Source organism: Labeo rohita, chromosome 11, assembly GCF_022985175.1.
Source record: "Labeo rohita strain BAU-BD-2019 chromosome 11, IGBB_LRoh.1.0, whole genome shotgun sequence".
NCBI classification, from domain to species: Eukaryota; Metazoa; Chordata; class Actinopteri; order Cypriniformes; family Cyprinidae; genus Labeo; species Labeo rohita.
This window is the reverse complement of record NC_066879.1, coordinates 15,826,120-15,853,759: the sequence shown is the minus strand read 5'-3', so window position 1 is coordinate 15,853,759 and position 27,640 is coordinate 15,826,120. Positions and strand designations below refer to the sequence as shown.

Genomic DNA, 27,640 nt, shown 5'->3' with positions numbered 1-27,640 from the left:
AGCAGATTTCTCCCAGTGTTCCACTGGCGCGCAGTGCTCTGAGGAATAACCTTCTCCCAGGGCATATCGACGCAACTTTGCCAGTCTAAGAGGACACCTTGGCCAGGCACAAAAGGAATCAGATGCCATCATCTCTGTGGCCTTGCAGGCCTCCTTGTGAACTCTAATCTCTTTCCTGTCCTCTCCACCCTACCTTATCCCCCTCTTCCCCCATCCTGCAGGGTCGTCCACTTCGGGAGCAGCAGGAACTGGCAGCTGCTGTCATTCAGCGCTGTTATAAGAGGTACAAACAGGTAGGCAGAGATGCTCGGAATTCTCTGTGTGTACACTTTTGAGTGGTCAATTATTAAAGGCTTTACAAGAATGCCTTCAAGTCCTTCCTCTTTCTTCCCCAAGCTGACATGGATAGCCTTGAAGGTAACACTTCCCACTTCATCTACAACTACTACTACTGCTTTGAACTGAAAGTCTGTTAGTGGTGCATTTTTATCACTATTGCTTATACTTAGGGTTATGGATATGAACCAAAGTTTTACTATCACAAAGCTCAAATTGTGCAGTTTAATAAGAAAAGATTAGCTATTTAGCTACTTACAAAAATATCCACAGTTTTACACTGGAAGAGGGATTCAATCCACGTTTTATGAATAGAGGCAGTATGCATAAACTTACCCTGTTGAAAAAACAGCATATGCTGGTTAGGTATGTTTTGAAGCATGGCTGCTGGTTTGAGCTGTTCCTTAGCTGGTCATGAGCTGGTTTAAGCTGGTCTGCTTAGGACCAGCTAAGGTACCAGCTTAAACCAGCTCATGACCAGCTGAGTACCAGTTTAACCAAGCTCGAACCAGCAGCCATGCTTCAAAACATATCTAACCAGCATATTCTGATTTTTTTCAACAGGGTAGCGGTGACCTAGTTTCAACTTTCCATTGTGCCAAAAAACTTGCAACTGCATAGCAACTGTCAGTCATCCAAAATACATCCATTACAATGTTGATGGTGTTCTTTGCCAAAAAAAAATGTTGATATTTATTTTCTGTTGGCTAATAGAGTAGTTTGCTACAGATCTCTCTCTCTCTTCCATTTGACACAACTTTCTTTTTTTGTCATCTTGGCAGTATGCACTTTATAAGAAGATGACGCTGGCCGCCATCCTTATCCAGAGTAAATTCCGCAGCTACCACGAACAGAAGAAGTTCCAGCAGAGTCGCAGGGCAGCCGTGCTGATCCAGCAATATTACCGCAGCTACAAAGAGCTCGGCCGGCCGAACCCACGCAGCCGAGCCACTGCAGCTGCACTGGTGCAGCACAAACTCAGGTACAAGAACAGGCATTCGGGTCTAAATTAGTGGTTAAAGATCTATTACATCAGGTTTGATAAAAGTTTGTGTAAAATGCTCGTGCCATCCAGACACTGTTGTTAGTGTGAGCACTTTGGCGCCTCCAGTGGCCAAGCTAGGAATTGCTTAATGAATGAAAATAAAGAATTAAGAATTAAAATGCCACCCTCATGTATAGAATTAGGCACTTTAATCCAAGTATAATTTAAATCAAAGCTATAAAAAGAAAACAATAAATTCCAAGAGACCTAAACTTAAGTCTTTCAAAGACCTTCTACCTGGCCGTCACTCCGTCAATGGAGTTTATTTCTGAATTGCAGAATTTTTTTTCTGAAATCCATTTGTGTGTGCACACATACTTTTACTATCCATCCTTGTGTGTTTAAGACTAACAAGGAGTGCTGCATGCGTTAATTGAGTGTCCTTTCACCCTAAGTTACTACAGGAGACTGTTCCTCTAAAGTGCACAGTCAGTTTGGATGAATTACTAAGTATGTGCCAACACTTCAAATGTGACACACTGCCAAGTCGACTTTCTAAAGAATGGCAGCATTCGAAACCCTCCTGTTTACTTTAAGAGACAATCTGTTGTTGAAACGGCGCCAGGAAATTATTTACTTCACTAACAGTTTGAGTCCAAGCACACATAGAAGCATCGTTATTTTTGCATGCAACAACCTGTTGCAGTTTGATCCTTAATTGCCGGTGCTTTGCATATACTTAACGCAAGTTAGGGATTTGAATAAACCCATAAGCTCAAGTATTAGGTATTAGCATGCAACATTTGTGCTCAGGGCATTAATAATTCTTTGTCTAGGTGATCATAAGTGTGCATTGAAGGACAGACACTAGCCATATCATAGATATGACCCTTTGACCCTCGACACTTCGCAACTGCATAGCACATAGCAATTTTTAATCTTCCACACATCAAAGCAGCAATTTTTGCACATGCTAAATGTCTGGTTTTACTTGCCAAAGCATGCAGTCACTCATGCTGATCATTTTGTTTTAGAAGCAGTTTACTGACCAAGAGACAAGACCAGGCTGCCAGAAAAATCATGCGGTTTCTGCTGCGGTGCCGTCACAGGTAGGTCACAGACGAGAAATTCCACCAAGCGCATTGTGTTCCTACGGCCCTGTTCTTCTAGCATGCACACACACTCACTCTGTGGTATACTTGCACCTGAATCTTTAATATCCTGAAGGTTAGAGGCACATATTATAATCTCTCACTTTATAATTGTACACCAACACGATTGTCAGGAGTCATAGGAGAGCAACAGACAAACCTTGGTGTTTTCATGGCTCTGTTAGAAAGCCCTATTGTGTTTGGTCCCATTTCCCCAACCCAACCCAACCTCAGTGTGTACTAATAGCTGTCTGGTGTTGTTTTGCTGTTTATGCAAAGCCCCTTGATGGACCATAGACTATTCAAACGGGTGAGTGCAGCCTCAGTAAATCAGTTCGTACCCCTCGATTTTCTCTTCTTTTATCTCCCTGTCTCTCCCTTTTCTTTCATCTTGTTCTCCACGTCTATGTACCTTGATTTCAGACTCTGCTGTTCCCTATGACTCTATCTGTCCTTTCTTTCCCTCTTTTCTTTTATCTTATTTTCTCTATTGCTTTATGCCTGCATGCATGACGGCCGACTGGAGCCCGAGTTGACTGAGCCTTATATGAGAGAGAGAGGACTATAGATTACTAACCATCAAATACAGATGATGCATTAATTGCAAAACTAACAAAGCACTGTCTCTCTCTCTCTGTCTGTCTCTTTTTCTCTCAATCTCTCTCTCGATCCCTCTATCTCCCTTAAGTCTCCTCCATCTCTCTTGTTATGAGGATGCTTATGACAACACTAAGGACTGCTGGGTAGTGCATTTGGCAATTGCATGATGGCTAAAGATATGGAGGCCTTGCTTCTATCAGGGCATGCTTGAAATAACATCCCTTTCTCTATGGAAGAGGAACTGTCTTGAATGCCTGGCTGCCTGTTTTAAACATCTCTTTCAGCTTTTATAAGCTTGATTTGGGGGCTGAGGGCGGGACGGGGGTCAAACTGTGATCTAACAACGTGTTTGGGGGTACAGAATGTTGGGTGCTAAGTTCTTAGATGTAGAAGTATAACGTGATGACAAATCTAAACATTTAAGTAAGAATTTGATGTAATTTCTGTGATGTTTTGTGCATGAACTGTAGGGTTATATATTGTCAGTCTTTCAAGGTTATAGCATTGGATGGTTTACTTGGATCTGGAGGATTTTTTTTTTAGTTAATATATTCAAATGTGTTTGCTTTGTAACCTGATTCTAGACTCTTAGATGTCAGATTTATAAAATGCCACATTTTTACCGAAAGACATTTGTGCTATACAGCGGCCAAAAAAGTATTCAGACATTTAAATCACACTTTAAAATGTGTGAATGTCATTGGATTAAATGCAAAATATCAAACCAAGTATCATCTGTGCTCGAGCAGGAACTTTTCCGAGCCATATTTGCTTTGACTTTTGAGCAGCTGGACTGTGGACGTGTAACATTTGACAACCACAAAGTGTCCAAATGTTTATTTTAAATTTGACGCTTTGATGTTTTGCAGTCTAATGCAATGACATTGATATTTTTTAAGTGTGGCTTGGCTTTTGAGTTGCTGTATTTGTGTCCTACATGTTTCTTGAGACTTTAAAGGTCTTTGTCATTAATAGTGGGGTATTTTTGTTGTTCTTGCTGATTCCAGTGAGGAGACAGATTCCAGTAATGAAACTAGCAGGTGTATTGGTTAATGGTCTGTGATTCCTCTGAGGGCCCAGAATGCTTGTGAACCCTCAGGCTAACCGTGCAATACTTTGTTTTTTGGTCTATTTTCAGGGCGAAAGAATTGAGAAAGGCCAAGGAACATGAGAGCGCCGCAAAGAGCCCCGTCGCAATGTAACATCTCCGAGTGGACTCTTTCTCTTCCTCTTCATTGCGTTTTTACAAGAGACAAACGATTTCCGAAAAAAGCAAAAATTATTCAGGAAGCGGAAACGACGGAAGATCATCGGAAATGCGACGGTTGAACTCTAGCAGCGTTTGTGACTGATTCTGCTCCTGCATTGTGTATTTTCTCGCTCCGGGGGGAACTCAAGACTATTGGGGAAATATGACATTATCTTCATGGCATTTTTGCACTCTTCATAGATTTTTTTCTTTAGATTACAAAAAAGGAAAAAAAACGAAGGAAGACCAAGGAGCAAAGGCTTTTTATTCCGACGACGCTTGTAAAATATCACGCGACATGAACAGATCGAACGTCATGCTGGAAGCCGCTTCAGATTACATTTTTATATTTTGAAAGGAAAAAAAATACAACAATCAGTTTGGGAACAAAAAAAAGAACAAAACCTAGAAAATGTAAACCAAAAGGCCTCATTTCAGTGACCATATGCATGCAGAGTATTTGAAATCAGTCTCTCATCTCCACAAATCTTTGTTTTTGACAAATGCTGTCCGTTCATTCAAAGGGAAGCCTTCATATGAATGTAGATGGGGTCAGGGCAAAAATGCTGGGTTTGAATATCAGTGTCTTACCTTTGTCTTTATGGGGGTTTGGGGACTTCTGACGACAACTTGGGGGATTGAAGTGAAGCCCTCTGGGTTACTGTTTCGTGTGCACTGTTTTTGACTTTCTTATGGGTCCTTTTCTTAATGTCATTTTTGCTGGCCTGACTTTGTGTGTCCCGTGTTTGTTGAATTGAATCTGGATACAGTGCATGTGTTTGAGCGAAACGCTCCTGCATGCTACGTAAATGTTTTGTGTTTTATTTTCATTCATTCATACTGGTGATATTGTGGCACCATCAAACTGAACCGTATAAGCTTGTTTGTTTCCGAGTATATTGTTATAAAGACCATTATTTTTATATAGTTCAGTTATTTATTTATTAGCTTCATTGATTTATTTGATTTTTTTGCCTTTTTTTTAAGGTTTTGTGTGAAGGTTTTAAATGATCTCCTTGTTTTAAAAACGGACCTTTTTTTAATGTGAACTGTACTATCAATCGTGCCACAGCGCCAAACGTATATTTGCAAAGGTTATCTTCCATTTTTGTGTGTGCGTGTGCGTGTTGTGATACGTTTCTTCATTGTTACTGATTTCGAAGAGCTCCGGAAAGCCGCCACAAGCTTTCCCGTGGAGTTTCACTGAACATTGCCTTGACTTCTTGACTTTTTGAAGGGTCCCTATACAGAAGCTTCAAAAACAAAAAAAAAAAAAGAAAAATCCATATTTTTGACTATTGAGTGGTCCCTGTACATATGAAGATGGGTGAAGGAACATTGATAGCCAGAAACTTTTTCCGAAGAGGATTGTATTTAAGAATATATAGTATTTTATTCATAAATTGGATTATAACGCATTAAGAGACGAACAAAAAAAATATATTGTATAGTTTTCTTTGAACGCCCAAGATGTACGGTTGTATTGTTTGTAAATACTGTAAATACTGGTTGCGAAGAAGGAGCCATGTGCATGAAACTTTAAGACATTGAACATAATGTAAAGATAAAATGTAGTGGCAATGGTCTGTAATACGATTTGAACAACTTCACTATAAGACTTGGAAATGTTCTTGCACAGAACATTCTCTAAAGCATGACAAGAATCACGATAAAACCGTAGATTTAGCGGAAGAGCCAAACGAATCCGTCAGACACAACTGGATCTTTCTTTTCCAGGGTTAGTGGGAATAAAATAGTGTTTTGTTTTGATTTTTTTAACCGATGGTGACCAGTCATGTGAATGCTACAGGACTTAAATAAGCTATTCCATTGAGAACTAGTATTGAATGACCAAACTTCACTCACACACCCAACAGTTACAGCTGAGGTTTGAGGATGAAATGTCTCCACGTTTTGTCTTGTATAACATGACTAGAAAGTGTACTCACATTCAACAATGATACCTGACGGAGTCAGGAGGTTAAAAGTAGGCCATGTAATTAAAAATGATGTTGACGTGAGGGTTGTGAATGGTTCTTTCAAGCAGGCGATGCCCATACACGTGCTTACATACTAGAAAAAAAAATGTCATTTTTCGAACAGGAATCAAACACTGAGAGGGCATGGACAAATATTGTGAATGTAGCCTAAAAACACATACGTTTCGACTGCCATGTGTTCATATTCCTGTTTTGTTTTTCATTATTTCGTCATTTCTTGGGGGGCTGCTACCGACATTCAAAACCCCATGGTTGAGTCACATCGAATCATATTGATTTTTTATTCTTCTTTTCTGCGTTGACAAATTTCTCTGAAAGAAATTTGAGACCCCCTGAATTTCCAAAGCGACTTCAGCTGACGAGAGGCATCATTTTAACTTACACCAGCACATATTGCCTGTTAAAAAGGAAGGACGAAGAAAGAATGTGGTGCTTATCTGCTGAAATATATTACCTGTGTAGTTTTCTTTCTACTCCCCACATGTAGATCCATCGTTTTAGAAGTTAACGTTTCCTCATGATCTCAGAGACTCAATATCAGTATTATTATAGAAAGTGCCTAAAACATTCAACCGATATCAGGAGTGTGTCGATCCTAAAGAAGAACCAGTTGATCTTTTTTTATGGTATGCAACGCTAAAGGCTGGTTTTCCCAGGTCTGTTTCCTCCTCTCACGCCCTTTTCACTCCTCCAACGCAGACGCAGAGTGAAGGCACCTGTCATTTTGGGTTTTTCGTCGCCCTTTTGTTAAAGCTTTCGAGTGACCCAATAACATACTATGCATGCTTTCATTATTTCTTTCATTTTGTGTACTTTTCTTTCTCTTTTTTCCATGTCGGATCTAAACTGGGCCAGGAAAGTAGGACACGCTCGGTGAAGTTGGCGCATTATATAATAATTTCATCCGGTTGTTAGATTCAAGTCAGAGCACAACTCCAAGCGAAGGCGGCCGCCCTTTACGTCCCTTTTCATCCGAATAATATTCTTCCGACTTGAAACTTCAGGAAATCATAAGCGAAAGTCCTCAGAAATCACCAGGAAAAGCTGTTTATGGATCACCAGGTATATGTATCTCAGTTTGGGTCATTCATCTTAGGGAAGGGGAAAAATAAAAAATAAAAAATCTGCCTCCCTTTTGTAGTTTTACTCAGGGTGCTAAAACAGGGAGAGGGTGTTTTCGCATGGAGACTAGATTAGGTTAAGTTAAGTCTCCAGGTTCAGCTCAGAATCAACAGGAGAAACCACTGGGAATATGTACTTCCATGTGTACTGTACATCACTACACCGTTCACTGCTTTCAGAGACAGACTGTCACTCGGGTAACAGGATAGACCGTGTATGTTTATAGAGTTTTTAGACCATTTTTCCAAAACTGAGCAGGTATCATCGTTCGTGCAGGTATCATCGCTCATTTAGTATTGCCATATCCCCATGGGATTGGGAATGCATAAGTATACCTCAGCGCCAAATACCTTCAGAATAAGGTGGGAGATCCCGTCCTCGTATGAAACAGCTCAGTATACGTGCATCCGGATCATGCTTTGCGTATTTTTGTGTCAGATAAGAGAAATATGCACTTTGTACAGCTCACCATCCGAGTTGAATTCCCTCCCCGAGCCCTGGTACGTTACTGTATGTGCTTTATCTCGACATATGAACACGGATGACCACACGAGCACATGTGAGGGTTTTAGCCGAGCGAGGGAAAACACTACTGGTGCAGTTGGAAGTTTGTACGATGTCCTAAATTCCTCTCTTTGGAACTCCGGAAATGCAGGTTAGGCTTAAACGGAACCGAAAAACCACTCGATTATAAGCTTTTCACTTACAAGTACAGAGCAATAAACACTTTGTTTTAGACAAGCTCTTTAGGTTGAAAGAATATGGATAAGTCAAACATAAAAGAAAAAATCATAAAAATAGAAAAAGTTAAAAAAGAATAAATAAATAACATTGGGACATGCTTAGTTCACTTCCTCTTATGCAATTACAGGTACACAGAGAGAGGTGTTCAGTGGTCTGTGGACATTGATTTCATATTTCCCAGCCCTAATGCACGTTTTCATCATTTTAAAATGAAGAATAGAAAAAAAAAAAGATAAAATATGAGCCCATATTTCTTACAGGGCAGTGGGCTTTCAACACTCTGCATGTGAAGCTAGTATTAGACCTCTGTTTTCCCCTCTATCTCTCTCTCTCTCTCTCTTTCTCCTTCATACCTGCTTTGTGCTCCTCGTATCCTCCTTCTCCTTTTCCTCCTCTGATGAGTTTTGCCTCATGTGCTGTTTTCTCGGCCGTCTCCCTCTTTCTGTCCTTCTTGTGAGTTTTATTTATTTACTTAGATTTGTTTATTTTTTTATTCTTTTTTTTCGTTTTTGTTTTGTAACTGTGCATGTGAGAGCATCACTGAATTGTTGGATATGTTTTAAAAAAATAAAGAAATAAATATTCAGCTGCTGAAGCCATGCAAAACATTTTGAATTGCCCTTAAAATATGGAAAATGTTTTCTGAATGCTTTATATAATTTCTCTGCTGTAAAATAAAATCTTAAAAGAGAAATGGTGCGTGCCTTGTCTTTTCTGCAACTTTTTTTTTTTTAATAAAGAAGTAGTTCACTTTTTTTATATAATTTACAGAAAATGTAGGCCTACTCACCCTCTTGTCTTGTCAGTCCTAAAGAAATTGTTTTTTGATGAAAACATTTATGACCAAGGACCACAAAACCAGTCATAAGTGTCAATTTTTCGAAATTGAGCTTTATACATCATCTGAAAGCTTAATAAATACGCTTTCCATCGATGTATGGTTTGTTAGGATAGGACAATATTTGGCCGAGATACAACTATTTCAGTATATGGAATCTGAGGGTGCAAAAAAATCAAAATATTGAGAGAATCGCCTTTAAAGCTGTCCAAATTAAGTTCTTTGCAATGCATATTACTAATCAAAAATTAAGTTTTGATATATTTACAGTAGGAAATTTACAAAATATCTTCATGGAACATGATCTTTACTTAATTTCCTAATGATTTTTGGCATAAAAGAAAATCTATAATTTTGACCTATACAATGTATTTTTGGCTATTGCTACAAATATACCCCAGCGACTTAAGACTGGTTTTGTGGTCCAGGGTCACATTTGAGGATTCCTCTCCATATAATGGACTTATATGGTGCCCCTGAGTTTCCAACATGCAATTTAAATGCAGCTTCAATGGACTCTAATGGATCCTGAGGAATAAGGGTCTTATCTAGCAAAACGATTGGTTATTTTCTAAAAAATATATATATATATTACAATTTACACACTTTTTAACCTTTTCACTTTTCAAGGCTTATCTTGTCTAGGTCTGCGTGAACTCTGTTTTTCGTTTTAATACAATTAGGGTATGTCGAAAAACTCCCATCTCATTTTCTTCTCCAACTTCAAAATTGTCCTACATCGGTGTTTTACCTTTTTTGTAAAGTGTGTTTGACCTTCTTTGCGTGTTCACTTTGAAAACACTGGGTCTGCACTTCTGCAGCGATTTAGAACGATTTTGAAGTTGGAGGAGAAAATTAGTTGGGAGTTTTTCGACATACCCTAATTGTCTTGAACGAAAAAAAAAAAACATGCAGACCTAGACAAGAAGAGCATTTAAGGTAAAAAAAATATATAAAAATTGTAATTTTTCGCTAGATAAGACACTTATTCCTTGACTGGGATCGTTTATTGTCCTTTGAAGCTGCATTTAAACTGCATTCTGGAAGTTCAAACTCAGGGGCACCATATAAGTCTATTATATGGAGAGGAAAACTACATAAGGAAACATTCACGTAATTTATAGTTAACATTCACTAATTATTAATTCGTATTTATATGTATCATTAATTGTTATCTTTTATATTATATTTATAATTAATTTCTATATTTATATATTTATATAATCATATAAGCATTTAAATTATAAAACTTAAATTATAATATTAAATATTAGTAATCTAGTTAACGTGCTAGTTACATATTAATCATACTAGAAACATGCTAAAAACATGTAAGTAACTTGCTAATCATGTTAGAAACATGTTAGCAACATGCTAATCATGCTAACATCATGCTAATAACTTGCTAATCATGCCAGAAACATGCTAGCAACATGCTAATCATGCTAGAAACATGTTAACAACAAGCTAGTAACATGTTAGCCATGTTAGAAACATGCTAGTAACATGCTAATCATGTGCGAAACATGCTATCATAATGCTAATCAGGCTAATCATGCTAACAACATTCTAGTAACTTGCAAATTATGATAACAACATGCTAATCATGCTTACAACATTGTAATTAGTCTATAAAAATACAAACAATAAGCTAATCATGCTAAAACATGTTAACAACATGTTAAATCATGTAAGCAATGTGTTAAATCATGCTAGCTGCTTCCATACTATTACAACTGCTTCAAACTTTCAGGCTAGTCTTTCTCAAGCCAACTTAAAGTTTGTTCTCAAACTTTACTCATCTAGTTGTTAATTCATATTCATTTTTATCATTAATTGTTATCATTTATTTTATATTGATAATTAATTTCTGTTGTATATTTATATAATCATATACATTTTAATTCATTTTTAAAAATATAAGCATTTAAATTATAAAACTTGAATTATAATATTAAATATTAGTAATCGAGTACATAAATATTTATTTTAATATTCATTTAAAACAGAGAAAAATATCTATTATAAATATAGAAAGTTAGAAACTAGTAATATAAATATATAGTATAGAATATGTTGATTTACATATTCATTATTTTATGCATATACAGATATGAAAAGTCACTGTCCGCTTGCAACTTGTGTTTGGAGTCTTTTTTTTTCTCCCTCATACACGCACGCGCGTTCACAGTAGCAGCTGTAGTGTCATCGGGGCCTTTGCAAATCTCACATCAACACAACAACCATGTAAGTAAAAGTACTTGAACATCACTCACATGAACTTAATAAGTTCAAACACATATGTGTTTTATCTGTTGAATGGATACCAGTGAATATCCGTCTTATTGAGTGTGTTTGTAAAGTTTGTGTTGGGCTAATGGGCGTAAATGCGGCTACAGCAACAAGTTAGCTTAGCATTAGCATCATGGCTTGATGTCGACTTTTATTCACTTTTGGTTTTTAATTCAAGTGCCTTTTAGTTGGAATTAGCGCATGTGACGCTGTCAAATAAATTCAGTGTTAATTCAAGGGTTTTAAAGAGATTTTGTGTTTTTATATCCGCTACATGCTAACGGCTAGCGGGTGGTTTCTGACTGATAACAAAGTTAGTGAAAAGTTTAAACTTTAAAAATACTCAAGCTACAGACATCTTATCATTATAGTAATGCATGTGGTTTGCCTTAGTTGTACATTTATCGTCTTTTATGCCTGCACTGGGGATGTTATGCGCCGTTAACAAAGTTGCGACGAAAACGTAACGTTAAAGATTAAATGAGCAATTCCATGCAAATGTCAACCTTACCATCAAAAAATAACATTTTTACCAAAAGAATAAGACCCTGTTTAACTTGTGCATTTAGGTCTGTATTTTACTGTACTGATGTGCTTTAATAGAAATTTGAAGGAAATCGCTATGTTCAACCACCACATATAAGGGGTGCGCCTAAAAGTAAAATTACATTTTTATTCGACGGTATTTCATGTTTTCAAATGAGAGATCAAAGACTGCCCATTATTTAATTGATGTCAACAGTAAGTATTTTGTAGAAAGATGGAGGCCTGTCTGAAAAGTAAATGAACTCACTTTGTCTAAACAGCGATGATTTTTGGATTTATAAGGGTTTGATTTATGACGTCTGGACGCTTCAGCGCTGTGTCACGTCCGTAACATTTTAAAGATTACGTTTATATCATATAGTAATTATTAATGCAATTAACTTGAAACTTTCTGTACAAAGCCAACTTATGGCCATGCTAATTATGACCAACAGCTCATCTCTATTCTTTGCTCTTATCAATCATATAATGCGTTACGGACGTGACCGTTACGGACGCTTCATATTAAATCTTATACCGGCACGCATGTTTACGCAAGTTGCTGATGATTGATAGCCTATACTGTGTAGGTCTAGACTGCTGTGATCTGTTTTAGGCTTTATGTATCATAACATTTTAGAAATCAATTAATTTTAACATTTTAGAAATTGCATTCTCAGCGAGAACATTCTCATTCTCAGCGTTTTAGCTAAGACTGCATCTGCTGTGCGGGTCAGAAATGCACAGACGGACTGAAGGACAAATCGCCAAAACTATTTCAAATGTCATAATGTTCATGTCATTATGTCGTCTTTAAAACTTTTATGTGTTTCACATAACTTGTGTCGCTGTGTGCTGCAATCATGTAGAGAGCAAGATTTGCATGTACGGCGCGCATGCTGCTGAGCGTGACGCGCAAGAGATGTGCTGTGGAGTAACATCATTCATTCTTATTTGTCTAAATATTTTTTCTTCATTACAAATCTTGTTTGGTGTTATTTTGTATTCACTATGTTATGCAGATGCAGTTGCAAAATGTGAAACTGTCTTATTCGCAGTCTAGCATTTTATGAATATTTATGTGTGTACAATATTCAGTAACTTATCCTGTTTGATATCTTTATTATTTAATGCATTAGCGATTTATTAAAACAGGTTTATGAGAGTCATTGAAACAAGTTTCAACAACAACAACGAATTGGAGCGGCATCGACATCAGCCCGTTATTATACAGCCTTCAATTTGCAGGTTATACTAATGCGGATCCCTACTATAAATGTGCTCAAAGCTATTATCCATATTTAAATGTTTGTTCGGAAACGAATTAATGCTCAAGCATGACAGGGAGGCGCCCGCGTGATCACTTGCATTTTTTTCTGATAATGAAACAAACTTAAAATTGGGGTGCCTTAAATACATAAGAAATAAATCTAAAGAAAGCTTGCCTATTATTAGTGAACCAATTCAAAACGAAATCAAATAGGCTACTAGCCTACCTGTTTATGTAATCTGTGAATGCATTTCTCTCTTCAGTGGAGATTTCATGAATTTCATATTTGCAGAGTCAAGGACTCTGAAAACTTTTCCATAGTGTTATAAATTTCGCTTTATTGATTTTTTTTCCTCTAAAACACAAAAAGGAAAATTGAAATCGAGCCCCTGCCTGACGTGGATGAAAATTATACTCCGAACCCCAAGTGGATTTAGACAAATTGACAAATTCAAGAAGTGTTAGGTCGTGCCCCGCGCTCTCCTAGGCCTGTTATATATTTAGAATATTTTACTTAACCTGTTTGTATCTTAGTTATTTAGTAAAACATTAAAAGCATTTTTTTTTTTTTTTTCATGAAAGCATTTTTTTCAGCGGCAATCGTTTAATCTCGATCAGGGCGATTTTAATTTTGGGGCGGGGGCGGTTAATGAGGGAATTTTATATAGTACAACCCTATTTGGGTTGTAGAGGACACACCTTGTCCTCTGTTTCTCACTCTGCGCCGCCGCGGACTGAAAAAGAAGAACGCCCTGAAATACAGGAGGAGCCGATCAAGGTTTGCTGCAACTTTCTAATGAAATATAAAAGGGACTGAGACGATCACGAATTCGTGTACAGTTTATGGAGCTAATCGCAAAATTTTAGGGAGGCTGCAGTCATTTTAGGGGGGCTAAAAATGGCCTAGCGACGCCCATGATCTTGATTAACAACTATGATCAATGAATTTGAGCACCGTTGGTCAGTTAAATTAACGTCAGCCTTCAATTTATAGGTTATAACTGCACCTGCCTGGGATGTAGACTGGTGAGGATTTATTTTAATGTGTATTCCAAACTTTAGCGTTAACCTTTAGGCTATACATGTGCTATATTTTTGGCCCGTGTTTGTGCGGAATATCAGTGCGCATGAAAGGGGGCGCCTGCGCGATCACTTGCATTTTTTTCCTGATAATGAAACAACTTAAAATCAATTCGAAACTGACTTTATGTATGTAAATTCATAATAAACGTTCTGCTATTGTAAAATAATGAAAACAAAAAGGATGTGTCTGCCGTCTCTGAACTGGAGCGCGTCTCCAAAAAGAACCAAAACTCAGCATGTCTCACATAGAGAAACATATCTACAGAAAACTCGAAATGTCTGCTTTTAAACAAACAAACAAACAAAAAACGAAATTAAATACTCCCTGATTATGTCTGAACTGCATTTCTCTCTAAAGGCGCAACGAGTAGGCTACTGTGGAGATGAGAGTTAGCACTGTGAGTTTCATCTTGCAACCGACAAAAACATTAGTTTATTCATAAATAATAAAAATATCTGCTTTTTCTATACATTAATAATCATAAGGCTACTTTTGCCTGTGTTTTGAGGCAAACCTTATACGTGTGCTTGAGCGCAAAATATATTAAAGGTTATTATGGATTAGTAGGCCTATTTTAATATAAATGCGCGATTAGTTGAATAGCCTAATGGCTTAAACGAACGACTACTTAACTATAAAAATCTTTAGCGTGGGGCACCCCTATTAAATACCCACTAAACAGCTCTATTATAGTTTTGAAAGTATTTTTATAGGCGTTTTTATAGTCGAATCAATTCCGCTTTTCAGATCGGTCACGTCCGTAACGGAGAGATGTCACGTCCGTAACACTGATTTTTCGTGTGGAACACAAAAACGAAAATATAAATCAAATTAACATTTCATGCTTTGTAAATAGCCAACCCTTCTCCATTCGGCAGATATTGTTGCTTCTAGTTTTTGCATTGCAATTCGCAGAAAGTTTACAAAATATATTGTCTCCCAGAAACTCGTGTCTTTTTTTGTCACGTCCGTAACGCATGTGTTTTTCCCTCATTTAAAATATAAAACAGGTTTATAGACCGATACTTTTCTGATGTCTGGACTCTCTTTTAAGGGGTTTAGAAAAATATAAAGAGATGGTTCAATATATTGGTAATAAGCATAATTTAAAAGAATTTATATTTCAGGTTTTGACTGCAAATGTCACGTCCGTAACGCTGGAATTGCTCAAATATAAAACGTAACATTAGCCTGATTTAGAATTATTTAATATAATTTCAACAACCTGATAGCAGTTTAGTTAATATGCATTGATTCAATGTTATAGACGTGTGTTTTTTGGTACCATATGTTGAACTGTAAATATAAACATTAACTTAAAACACAATAAGACATATTTTAATATATATATTTAGTCTGTTGACTGATTTAGGATGTATGTGTAAAAAAATTTTTCTTCCCCACGTAATTTAAACAAGCTATGTTTAGTTTTAATCAACTATAAAACATTATATGTGACCCTGGACCACAAAACCAGTCATAAGGATCAATTTTTCGAAATTGAGCTTTATACATAATCTGAAAGCTGAATAAACAAGCTTTCCATTGATGTATGGTATGTTAGGGTGGGACAATATTTGGCCTAGATACGACTATTTGAATAAATGGAATCTGAGGGTGCAAAAAACTCTAAATATTGAGATAATCACCTTTAAAGTTGTCCAAATCTTACTAATGCATATTACTAATCAAAAATTAAGTTTTGATATATTTACAGTACGAATTTTACTAAATATCTTCATGAAACATGATCTTTACTTAATTTCCTAATGATTTTTGGCATAAAAGAAAAATCAATCATTTTGACCTATACAATGTATTTTTGGCTATTGCTACATATATACCCCAGCGACTTAAGACTGGTTTTGTGGTACAGGGTCACAAATGATGTTTAACAGATCGTTAGTGAATGTACATGCAATTAATCAGAAATTATCTTTGATTTGTTATGTTTCTATTAGATGCACTGTTGTTTTGTTATGCTTTATGACATTGGTTATTGGTTTAACATTATTTATCAGCTATTTACCTTTTATTGTACTAGTGAGAAAATGCATATGTTTTGAGACATTTGGGACGTCATTGATTTTTATTTTCATCACTTATATTTTTTGCTTCTGAATTCCTTCCAGAATCACAGATATAGGTCAGTGGAAAAATGTAAACAGTCATTTGGCAGTTAACCACCTCTTTATCTTTTAGTCATTTTGCAAGTGGAAATTGTGCTGTGTATGTAGGTTATATATGCTAAGCTGATATATAATAATACCTATTAAGAGACTGATAACCTCAGTACATAATCTATTTCACTGTAACAGCCGTGTGTGAACATACTAACACTGACTGTCTGTCTGCAATGGAAGTGATGCTGATAAAGCACAGAGCTGCTGCGTCAGTGTCAGTTTAGCTCTCAAAACTCACCAGTGCTCTGGATGTTATTGACATTTAATGCTGCATGCCATTTACAGCTTAAAACGTTATTTTGCATAAAATAATAAAATAGGAAATAGAAGTGGAATTGATTTTTGACTGATAGCTATTGAGTTTAAAAAATAGTTCACCCAAAAATAAACATTTGCTGAGAATTTACTCAACACCAAGATGTCCGAGATGTAGATGAGTTTGTTTCTTCATTGGAACAGATTTGAAGAAGTGTAGCATTACATCATTTGCTCACTAATGCAGTGAATGGGTGCTGTCAAAATGAGAGTCCAAACAGCTGATAAAAACATGACAATGATCCACAAATAATCAACTTGACTCCAGTCCATCTTGTAATGGAAAGCTGCATGTTTGTTAAAAAAAAATCCTGGCTAGGATACAAGTCCTCTATCCATAATATTGCTTTCTCCAGGGAAAAGCTTGCCCTGTCTGAATCAGGAGAGAAATATGCACAGATCGGGTATCTGTGTATAAGCAAAAACAGTTTAAAACAAATGATTGGGTGGATTTTGATGTGAGAGAACAACAGGAAATTGTTGCAGGAAACTCTTTTCACCTGAGGAAGCATTACAGGGCTCTACAGTGTGATTACATTGTCTGACAATAACACTATTGCCTGGTTTTGCTGTATTTCGTCAACAAAGTAGTTTCATCAAAGTCACAGCTAAGCCGCCACGCATCTCCAAGCAAACACAGCAGTGTTTCATTTGTCAATGAACATGCTTTTTTATAACAACAGTCACTTGCTTCATTCCTGAATGAATCAGCTGTTCAAATGAATTGAATGAATGATTCAGTGATAAAATCAGTGACTTGCCACCACCTACTGGCACTTTTAGTCTTATTTTTAAAGTATAATTACGGTCATTTAAATAATGTCATATTTTAATATTTAAACTTTTAGTTTTAAAGCAACATCTCAACATGAATTTATTACCAATAAACACTCTTCTTATTCTACTTGTTCTTATTATATTGTTTTAATTAGACATTTTAAAAAGCGCATAAATATACATTTTTACATAAAAAATAATTTACTTTTAATAAAATGAGCAAAATGCCATTACAGAGATAAAAAAGGCCCCTGTAAAACACTTTTAGAAGTCAAATATCACCTCGTAATGGGAAGGCTAAATTTTGATCAGAATTTTTGATTATTAATCAGAAGGTGCTCCTTTATTTTTTGACTATTCTCCTAAATTTTTTCAAATTACTTTTCAAGAGAAAAGTTAGAATAAAGCCTTGCATTATGAATTATGGACTAGCATTTAGGCTAGAACAGATAATTTAAAGTTAAAATGTCCTGATGGATTTGGCTTTGGATTTATTTGGAGAAAAAAAGCTGGAGTGTTGATTACTTGTGGATTGAGACGTTTTTACCATCTGTTTGGAATCCCATTCTAATGGCACCCATTCACACCAGAGGATCCATTAGTGAGCAAGTTATGTAATGCTACATTTGTACAAATTTCTTCTGATGAAAAAATCTCATCTGTATCTCTGATGGGCTGAGGGTGAGCTCATATTTAGCAAATTTAGATTTTTGGGTCTGTTCTTTTATATTACTTTTTTAAATAGATTTTTATCTATATTATTTTAAAAAACAACAACTAAAGTGTCACATCATGATGAAACGTCCGCTTTACACCCTTAGCAAACAGAGGTCGGTTTGTGTAATTTTCACTTCGAAAAGCATGCATTGTGTCGTACTGCTGGGGGATTTTCTGCCCCGATCACATGATCTGAAGGATTACGGTACCTTCCACGTCTGGGTGCGGAATGTGTGTTTGTCTTCACTCCAGATGATTCTCTATTTCAGGCTCCTGTCGTCCCTCTTTATTCTAAGAAGGTTTAAGTTTTTTCCGCAGCATTAGACAAGAGTGAAGTCTGGCTGAAAGCCTTTCACATATTTGTGATTTTTATTTTTGTTTTTTTTCTTCTATAAACTTACACTTAGACACCAGATTAAAAGTCATAAACAAAAATGGAAGAGTCAGTTGTGCAACATTGTATTAAAAGAGTTTTTGATATTAAATGCAATGACATTCAGACAGTCTTAAGTGTGCAAATACTTCTAAGGGCCATTGTAAATCAGAATCAAGCTGAAGCCAGTGGAAATCTGTTTGTGCATGTATGAAGGTTTTTATTATGAACTTGTTTAACCCCCCTAACTGTCACCCCCCAATTTTGAACATAGACATGAAAGTGCACTAGCCAAACTTAAATTGTTATAATAAAGTTGGTCTCACATTATTCAATCAGCACATTATTTAGTGAAATTATTTTTCAAAAATTAAACTATAAAAGTTAAAAATTTCTGTTAAAAAAAAGTACTGTACTATTTTTTTTTTTTTTTAATTTTTGAATAAAATGAATATTTTACAAAATACTTTTAATCCAAAATTGGTATAAATTTAAAGCCTCCTGACTGTAATGATGTAGATTTTTTTTTGAGATGTGCTCTTGTTGTAAATTAATGTATTATTGTTCCTACATAATTTGTAACAAAAAACAGTGGTAAAATATCTATTTAGGAGTCTTTGACCTTTCCAACGGGATAAAGTTTGTCATGATTTAATTGTAATATACTGGAGGCGTCCCACTAGCAGGACAGTGACAGTTAAGGGCTCAAAGTGTTGTCAGATGTTTACAGTTTCAGCTTGTTGAAATGTTACACCTATACGTTATATTTTTCTGTTATGTGTTTTCATATCACTTCATGGTCTTACCTGTACTTCCTCTTTTATAATCCTCATTTGAAAAAGCACTTCATGTTTGTTTAGGTGTCTTTTGTGCAGCTCACCCTGCTAAATCAAACCTGGAATTACTCCACACTTTTAAATAAAATAAGATTCTTTATTAGCCTCTATGGTCCCATGTAGAACATTATATACATTTCCATTCCACAAAAGATGCTATGTAGTGGAAAAAGGTTCTTTGAAGTATAAAGATTTTAAGAACTGTTCACTGAAAGGTTCATTGAAGAACGAGAAGTGGTCATTCTGTTGCATGCTTTGAAAGTGCATTGATGTAGTCAGTGTGCCACTAGGTGGCAGTAGAATATCACATGCTGTTGGCCATAGTAGATTTCTGTTAAAATGACATAACAGGACGTTTATGTGCTTAACAGACACTTTTTGACTGAGTCAACTTACAATACACAGCCCAAATCACATTAGCAGCAACTAAAGATTATGTTATGCTAGGCCTTATTCACTTAACAAAAAATAAATACTGGCTGTTCAAGTAGATTTTTCTTGTTGACTTTTCCAGCTAAGCTGACTATTATGTCTTTTTCTTTCTAAGAAATGTGAAATGTAAGTCGCTTTTGTCTTTCTGTGTCATAGGTCCGCACCGGGTGCAGATGGCTCTGGTCCTGCAGGGTCTGGAAGTAACCGCAGACTGCAGCAGACACAGGCACAGGTGGATGAGGTAAAAGGACACACCTGACACCATTTCCTAGTGTTCTTCAAGGATGGCCGTAAATAGTCAACTTCTCCCAGTCTCTCAGTGTGATTTGATCATCTCAGGGATGGTTCCTTTGTAATAAGAACAGTTATATAATCACAGGACAACTCATGACAGTAGTACACGCTGTACTAAATGTACAATGAGTAATGTGCTCATTGTATATTTAAATGAGTTTTAGACTCCACCCATTCCAGACATGACTTAAGTGTTCTCACTGTAAACAACACGAGTCTGTACTCTTCTGTTTTGTATTCTGATGCCAATACAAGCTATAATGAGATTTTGTCTACTTCTAAATTCCACATTTTTTTAAAAATAGTGCAAATGTGCTGAGACTGCTGACATGAAGGAAATGTGGGAGGTTCTTAAATGCATGCGTTTTGTGAAATGAGCAGCAGAGCACTGCTGAATATCCACATAAACAGCCAGACATGCAGATGGACAGCTTTTATCTCATCTGTTCGTCAGTCTATCTAATCAAATTTTGCTTCAAACGCATATCTTTGTGTCTAAGCAACGCTATTTCACGTAAGACATCTCAGATTGACATTCGACAAGGCGCCAGCGCAGTGGTTGATGAGCAAAATTACCCACTACTACATATCTATTATACATCCTCACTATAAAACATTCAAACAAAGAAGCCAAATCCGTGTGTATGAATGGTATTATAAGGAAATATATATAATTATACACAATAATGTATGGAATGAATATATGTAAGCAAAGCTTAGCAAAAGCACAACTGTTTCAACACTGATAATAATAATAATGGTTTCTTAAACAGCAAATCAGCATATTAGAATGGTTTCTGAAGGATCATGTGACACTAAAGACTGGATTAATAATGCTGAAAATTTAGCTTTGCGTCACAAGAATAAATTACGTTTTAAAATATATTCAAATAAAAACAGATATTTGAAACTGTAATAATATTTCACAATATTTCTGTTTTTACTGTATTTTTAATCGAATAAATGCAGCTTTGGTGAGCAGTTGAGACCTTTTTTAAAAATCCTTCCAACCCTAAACTGTTTGTATGTATGCTTATATATATATATATATATATATATTTATATATATATATATATATATATACACACACACACACGTATCTCATTTTAAAGGTAAATTATATGCCATTTAAATGTTGCAGAAAAGTGCTGCTTTCTCTTTCACTGTCTTTCTTTGTCTGACTCCTCCCTAAAGTGCACGGCATAATCCGTCAGCAGTTCCAAATCTCTTCTGTAGCTCACCGCAGTCATATTCATGATTTCTGTTCAAGGAATTTTCAATCAGGACATATGCAGGTCTCTGCGCACTTTACGCCCGTTGACCTCTCCCGTCAGACGTCTTCGTTCAGTCTGGTGCGATCTCATAGGCTGCCGGGTGGTTATGTAACGCCCTGTCACTATAGTTATGCAAGTGAAACATGGATCTGCACACACTGGCTCTCCTCCCACCCTGATCTCTCTTAAAGGGGCGGAGCTACATCATCCTGCAACAGGGTTTGTGGAGCACTAGAGCATATATGAGGTGGCTGAAATGTTTGTGTGCCGTTGCCATTGACTGTGTTATGCAATTCTATTATAATAGTATAACAGGGGATTTTTCATGCTTTGCATTGCTTAAAACATCTGCTGAAGATGTAAGGATTGTTTAGATCGACTATAAGCAACAGGATATGATGTCAGATAATAAACTCAGAACCTTTAACTCCATTTTGACTAGTTCGAAGTGTAACTGTGCATTTAGTCTCAAAGCTTTAAATTCTCTTCATCCTGGTAGGAAAACAGATTGATTCTGATGAAGAGTATTTTAGTGTCTGTTTTGGACATGCAAAACTTTATCAGTAAATGCTCTTAAACTTTGTTTGTATAGATTGTTGATGAGTGGTATTACGGGGAGGGATGTTCTCTTCATAATGGAAAAAAGAAAGAAAGAAAAATGCACCACGGACTTGATGAATCATCAATGTTCCTGGTCGGTTTTCCAGAAAGAAAATGTTAAAGCATTTTTTTAAAGGTCTCTCCTGCTCACAAGGCTGCATTTATTTGATTGGAAAATACAGTAACATACTGTAATATTGTGAAATATTACTACAGTTTAAAATAACTGTTTTCTAAATGTGTTTTAAAATGTAATTTATTCCTATGATGTAAAGCTGAATTTTCAGCATCATTACTCCAGTCTTCGTCACATGATCCTTCAGAAATCATTCTAATATGCTGATATGCTGAACATGATAAATTGCACTTTTGAACAATTTATCAGTATCTTTCTTTTTTTAATTACTTAATGATTTTTAGTTTAGTTTAATTTAGTTTAGTCTAGAATAGAATAGAAGGACTAACAGTCACAAAGCTGCAGATGCTGTATGTACCAACTATAATTATGACTCATACTGGTTTCCCAAATGTTGGATAATTCTGTGAAAACGCTTATCTAGCCTTGACCTAGTTGGACAAATATTGCCTCAAAGAACGTAAGTATTTTTTTTTTTTTTTTTTTTTTTTCAGCCCTGATTTTTTTTTTTTTTTTTTTGATGTTGTCATTTGTCATTTTTCACATTGTGCTAGGTAGCTCTGTGAAATCTCATTAGCCCAAAATCCCACTTTATCCTACTTTTATATCAAATATGGTCAGATTTGCTGTGATTTTGTTGTATCCCACAGCATTGTGAACAGGCAAATGCTGGAAACTTCAAGTTCTATCCGGTTGTTGTGTGTTTCTCTTAGTGCTGTTAGTATGAAACGCTGACCGCTAAATTGCATGTTCCTGCTGCTTGCCTGGTTTTAAAAAATCTCCAGCCATCCTGCCAAAAGTCACACATCGTTAAACTGATTAATAAATCTGCAGCGGTGTTCAGACAGCTGTTTGTGTACACACATGGCAAGATTCCCTGACCTTGATTACTTTTCCAGCCCTTGGTATCACTTTTCTACTGTTTTACTAAAAATCCCCTAACAGGAATCCTCTTCCTCTAGGTGGTGGACATCATGAGAGTGAATGTCGATAAGGTCTTGGAACGAGACCAGAAGCTATCCGAGCTGGACGATCGTGCCGACGCCCTGCAGGCCGGTGCTTCCCAGTTTGAGACCAGCGCTGCCAAACTCAAAAGGAAGTACTGGTGGAAGAACTGCAAGGTAACACAAGGATGCACATATCAGACACTGATTTAAATACGTTAATAAAATATATTAAGTCTTTAGAGGTAATTGGATGTTTTACAAAAGATTTGCTCTCAGGTGTTTTATTAGGACCCGAGCATTGGTGGTCAGATTCTTCTTCTTCCCCCCCCAAAGTGAATTGCATTTTTGAGGGTCTAAGCATGCTCAAAAACTCATTAAACTTTGCACACACACCAAAAGTGGTGAAAATTTACGTCTGATGGGTTTCAGATGGGTTTCCTCCTAGAGATTTGAACAGATCGACACCAAATTTGTTCAGTGTAATCTAAAGCCCTTTGTGACGTTTAATTGCAAAGATCTTGAGTTTCGTTGAAGGGCTTGTCCATGGCGGTCTGACAAACTTCAGTGTTTTGCCATGAAACAAGAAGTTGTTAGAATCTGCACCAAAATTCACGTTTGATAAGAGTCCTGTCCTGAACACATGCCCATGACCACATTCAGTTATAGTCATAGCGCCACCTGCTGGCAACAGGAAGTGTCATGTTTTGCGCTGTAATGAACTCCTCGAAGAGATTTAATCAACCTTATGTTTGGTCAGTCTACTCTAAAGGTCTTTGCCATGTTAAATTGGGAAGATCTTGAGTTTTTGTTAAAGGGTGTGTTCATGGCGGCCTGACAAAGTTCAGTGGTTTACCGTGTAAAAGGAAGTTTTCATAACTCAGCCATACAGTGTCCGATCTGCCCCCAACTGCAACAGGAAATGGCTTGTTTTACACTAACTTAAACATGCAATGTCCAATCTGCACTGGACTTCACATGTTTGGTAAGAGTCCTAGCCTGACGATATCTAAAGGCCAATATTCAGTTATAATCATAGCGCCACCTGTTGGCAACAGAATATGTCATGTTTTACACTAACTGAAACATACCATGTTCAGTCTACACTTCATATGTTTGATAAAAGTCCTGGCTTGAAGACATCTACATGCCAATATTCATTTATGGGCATAGCGCTACCAGGAAATTTGGCACATATAACTTTGACATATTCATCTTATATTTACCATTTTAAATGCATATTGCTGTTTTCCTAAAGCCAACAGGTGGCGGTGAGCCCATGTGCAAGGGCCCTCTCAACGCTTTAATTCTTCATGCATCTGTAATATAATATATAACTATAATATAATATTGTAATATAACTATTCCTGTGTTTCCCATAAGCTTATATGCAAACACAAAGACACTAATATGCAACAGATAATCTTGTTATTGTAAAAATACATTTGACATAATTTGAACATAAGGCATTTGACAGTGTGAACTTGTTTGTTGTCTTTGCAGATGTGGGCCATTTTGATAGCTGTGGTTGTGATCATTATTGTCATCATTATCAGTAAGTATCAAAGTATTTACAGCCTCATTATAGGAGAAGTTCACTTCCAGAATAAAAATTTCCCGATAATTTACTTACCCCAATGTCATCCAAGATGTTCCTGTCTCTCTTTCTTCAATCGAAAAGAAATTAAGGTTTTTGAGGAAAACATTCTAGGATTTTTTTCCAGGACTGAAAGAAAGACAGACAGACATAAACATCTCGGATGACATGGAAGTGACTAAATTATCAGGAAATTTTTATTCTGGAAGTGAACTAATCCTACAACTCCATCACATGGGTTGCAGTTGGACAAATTACGCCGGCTGAATTTGTTTGATTTGATGCGCCTGTTTGCATGTTTCATACGGATTACATAATCTGAGAATATTTGTTTTCTATTTGAATTGCTTGAAACATTGCTTGAGACATTTCACTCTCTATAGATATATTTTTCATGTCTGTAAAACAAGTTTACACTGAGTTTCAAAGTTTTGTGCTCAAGTTTACAGAGACCGAGACGGCAGAAAGCACACCCTGTTTGGTTTATTTTACAAAAGCGCAACCTTTTGTTGCTATTGTGAGTGCACACAAATAAACGTAGAGTCTTTACAGATTCAAAAGATGTGTTACTCTTATCTGTATGAGGAAAAAAGACTGAGTATTTAAAGAGCAAGTGACCGCAGTATACGCATTACTGTTTGGCTTCCACACTCCACACTTTCTGTGGAATTTTTTTTTTCGGCGACTAATAATATTTTGTTCGACCATGCCTCTTCTCGTCAACTAATGATTTGTCGACTATTAGGGGGCAGCCCTAATATGATTATAATTGAATATTTAGCAGTTTTTTGAAAGTATATGCATTTTAAACTATTTTAATCCCTGCTCTTTTTTTCTTTCAGTCTGGTCCCAGTCATAAAGACATACATCTGGTTATGATTGGAGGAGAAGTTCAGGAAATGAAGGAGTGTCAACTTCGGAAAAAAGAGAGATAACAAACGAACGAATGAACGAATGCTCTTCCAGTATGTTCTAACCTGCTGATTTTCAAAAGCATTGTCTTGTAAACTGTCCTCAATGGGGTTTTTTTATATATAGGTTTTTGTTTTTAATGACTAGGATTTGAATATGTTTCAGAAAGCCATTTCCAAATACATCTAGCACACTCCTGACTGACAGTGTACAGGTTACAAAATGGTTCAAAACTGTAACTGTTTATGATTTCTGCATCATTTGGAGGCCAAAACATGTGTTGACCAAAACTCTGGTTGTGAAAGCCATTTGCCAACATCTGATCCCATTGATGAATCCCTCATGGACTCTTTTAGTGGACGGCCGTAATCAGACACTCTTGTTTTGGCCGTGTCAGAACCTTTCTGTGCCAACATAAGAGCCTTTCCTGAACAACCACAGACGTGCCTTTAAACAACTCCACTGCCATTCTGTAACAACAGCACACGACTGTGCTCTGATTTTACTTAGAATATCTGCACAAAAATGTAAGTTTAAGATATTATTGAAAGATTAAATTTTGAAGTGTTAATTCACTAATTATTTAACAACATTATATGCATTGCCTTATGTAGAAATAGTTTGCTAGGAATTATCTTTGCTTAACGAGATTTCAGTAGTACTGAGTTTTGGTGGTTTCTTCACCTCTTGCTCACGGTGCCAAAACTATGGAGCTTTTTTTTTGTATGTATCTCTTTGTATGTGTATAAATTGTAAACAAGTGCAATTCTATACTGTGGCCTTACAAACTGTTAAGCCTGTTGAATTGCCTATGTTGGCTCAATAAAACACAGATTTAACATAATTTTGGATTCACCTTTTGCATACATTACACTTGGTGATGCTTGAATCACTTTTTATTTCTGATACCGTGTTCAAACTTTGTATTCAAGTAGAAGAAGAGACATTCTGATGTACTTGTCCTCCGGTTGTTGTTTGTCTTGACCGTGCAGTACTACCTTTGTGCTGGTTTAATCTAGTTTGCAATCTTCTTTCAAGACAGCACGCACATCATGTACCTGTGAAACGGCCATTATTGTTCAAAACAACAAACAGACTGATGGGTTTCAACAGGAGAATGTTTTTTTGGAGCTATTATTGAAACCAAACTTGATCTTTAGAAAAAGACATTGTGTTGTGATTCTTTTTTTTTTTTTTTCTCCAAACTTTCCTAGGATGATAAAGGCTTTTCTAGTAGCAAATTAAAACACTAGAGTGATTTCTTGATGAAGTCAAAGAAATTCTACATAAACAGTTGCTTCTTCAATGTATAGTAGTTAGGCTTGCTTTTAAAAAAATCCAGATATGATGGAAGTCAAAAAAAAAAAAAAAAAAATTCTCTGTACTTAGATGACATGTTAGGGTTCTTTGAAGATATAATGTTCCCACAAGCCTGCTTGGTCAATTACCAAAGAAGAATGTCAAAATTATTCAGCAAAATAAGATTTTATTTTTTTAATAAAAGTGATAAAATGTTGTGTTGCAAAAATGAGTACACCCTCCTGAAAGTTACTAAATAAAGCTGAAAAAAAAGTGTATAGGTTTAAGGCTATATTTGACCAACCGGTAAATATACTGAACCAAAACTTTTAAAGACAAGTAATTTCCTGACAATTAAAAGTGTTATATAGCCTACTGAATCATACTCAGACTTAATGCTGGCAGCAATGGAACCACTTTGTCAGAGAACTGCCAGGTGACTTATTTCTTATTATAAAAGAGGAGAGTCGTACAAGAGGAATACCGAATTATTGTTTTAAGTGTGAAGTGTGAAAATATGACTTGTGGCAAGGCTCCTGAAATAATCAGGTCTGCACATTAAGTTTTCGTTTTGTGATGAGTGAATTTTTGCTAGAAAAAGAGCAGAAGAAATACTATGCAAGTGTCTCAGAGCCGGCAAAAGCTATGAAAAGAGTGACACTTTATCTCAGAGTACGACGCAGCCTGTAGAAGTCACATGCGTGGTTGTTGTTACCACCCGAATTACCTACTGTAGCCAAAGCACAATAAACTC

At 36.2% G+C, this 27,640-nt stretch overlaps 2 protein-coding genes across 11 annotated transcripts in view; both read left to right on the top strand.

The window, feature by feature from the left end:
* camta1b (calmodulin binding transcription activator 1b) overlaps positions 1-8,881 on the top strand; it is a 381,970-nt gene extending 373,089 nt beyond the window's left edge. For 6 of the 10 annotated variants that reach the window (XM_051122195.1, XM_051122192.1, XM_051122185.1 and 3 more), the window contains 6 exons: positions 222-293; positions 397-417; positions 1,119-1,318; positions 2,356-2,430; positions 2,752-2,782; positions 4,211-8,881. In XM_051122195.1, coding sequence (XP_050978152.1) covers positions 222-293; positions 397-417; positions 1,119-1,318; positions 2,356-2,430; positions 2,752-2,782; positions 4,211-4,243 — 432 coding nt within the window. In that variant the 3' untranslated portion in view covers positions 4,244-8,881. The remainder of the gene's footprint in view (positions 1-221; positions 294-396; positions 418-1,118; positions 1,319-2,355; positions 2,431-2,751; positions 2,783-4,210) is intronic. The other 4 variants (XM_051122187.1, XM_051122188.1, XM_051122186.1 and 1 more) reach the window with 4 other exon arrangements.
* Positions 8,882-11,163: 2,282 nt separating this feature from the next.
* On the top strand, positions 11,164-26,431 carry vamp3 (vesicle-associated membrane protein 3 (cellubrevin)). Its single transcript, XM_051123152.1, has 5 exons — positions 11,164-11,272; positions 19,986-20,070; positions 23,097-23,255; positions 24,582-24,633; positions 25,518-26,431. Coding segments are annotated over exons 1-5 (315 nt in total). The 5' UTR covers positions 11,164-11,270; the 3' UTR covers positions 25,535-26,431.
* Positions 26,432-27,640: the final 1,209 nt, after the last annotated feature.

What these genes read in the sequence shown, in the direction of transcription:
- vamp3 (XM_051123152.1), top strand. An exon ending in CACAGGCACAGGTGGATGAG is followed by an intron (nt 20,071 to 23,096) that starts GTAAAAGGACAC and finishes CTCTTCCTCTAG; the next exon opens with GTGGTGGACATCATGAGAGT. An exon ending in ACTGGTGGAAGAACTGCAAG is followed by an intron (nt 23,256 to 24,581) that starts GTAACACAAGGA and finishes TTGTCTTTGCAG; the next exon opens with ATGTGGGCCATTTTGATAGC.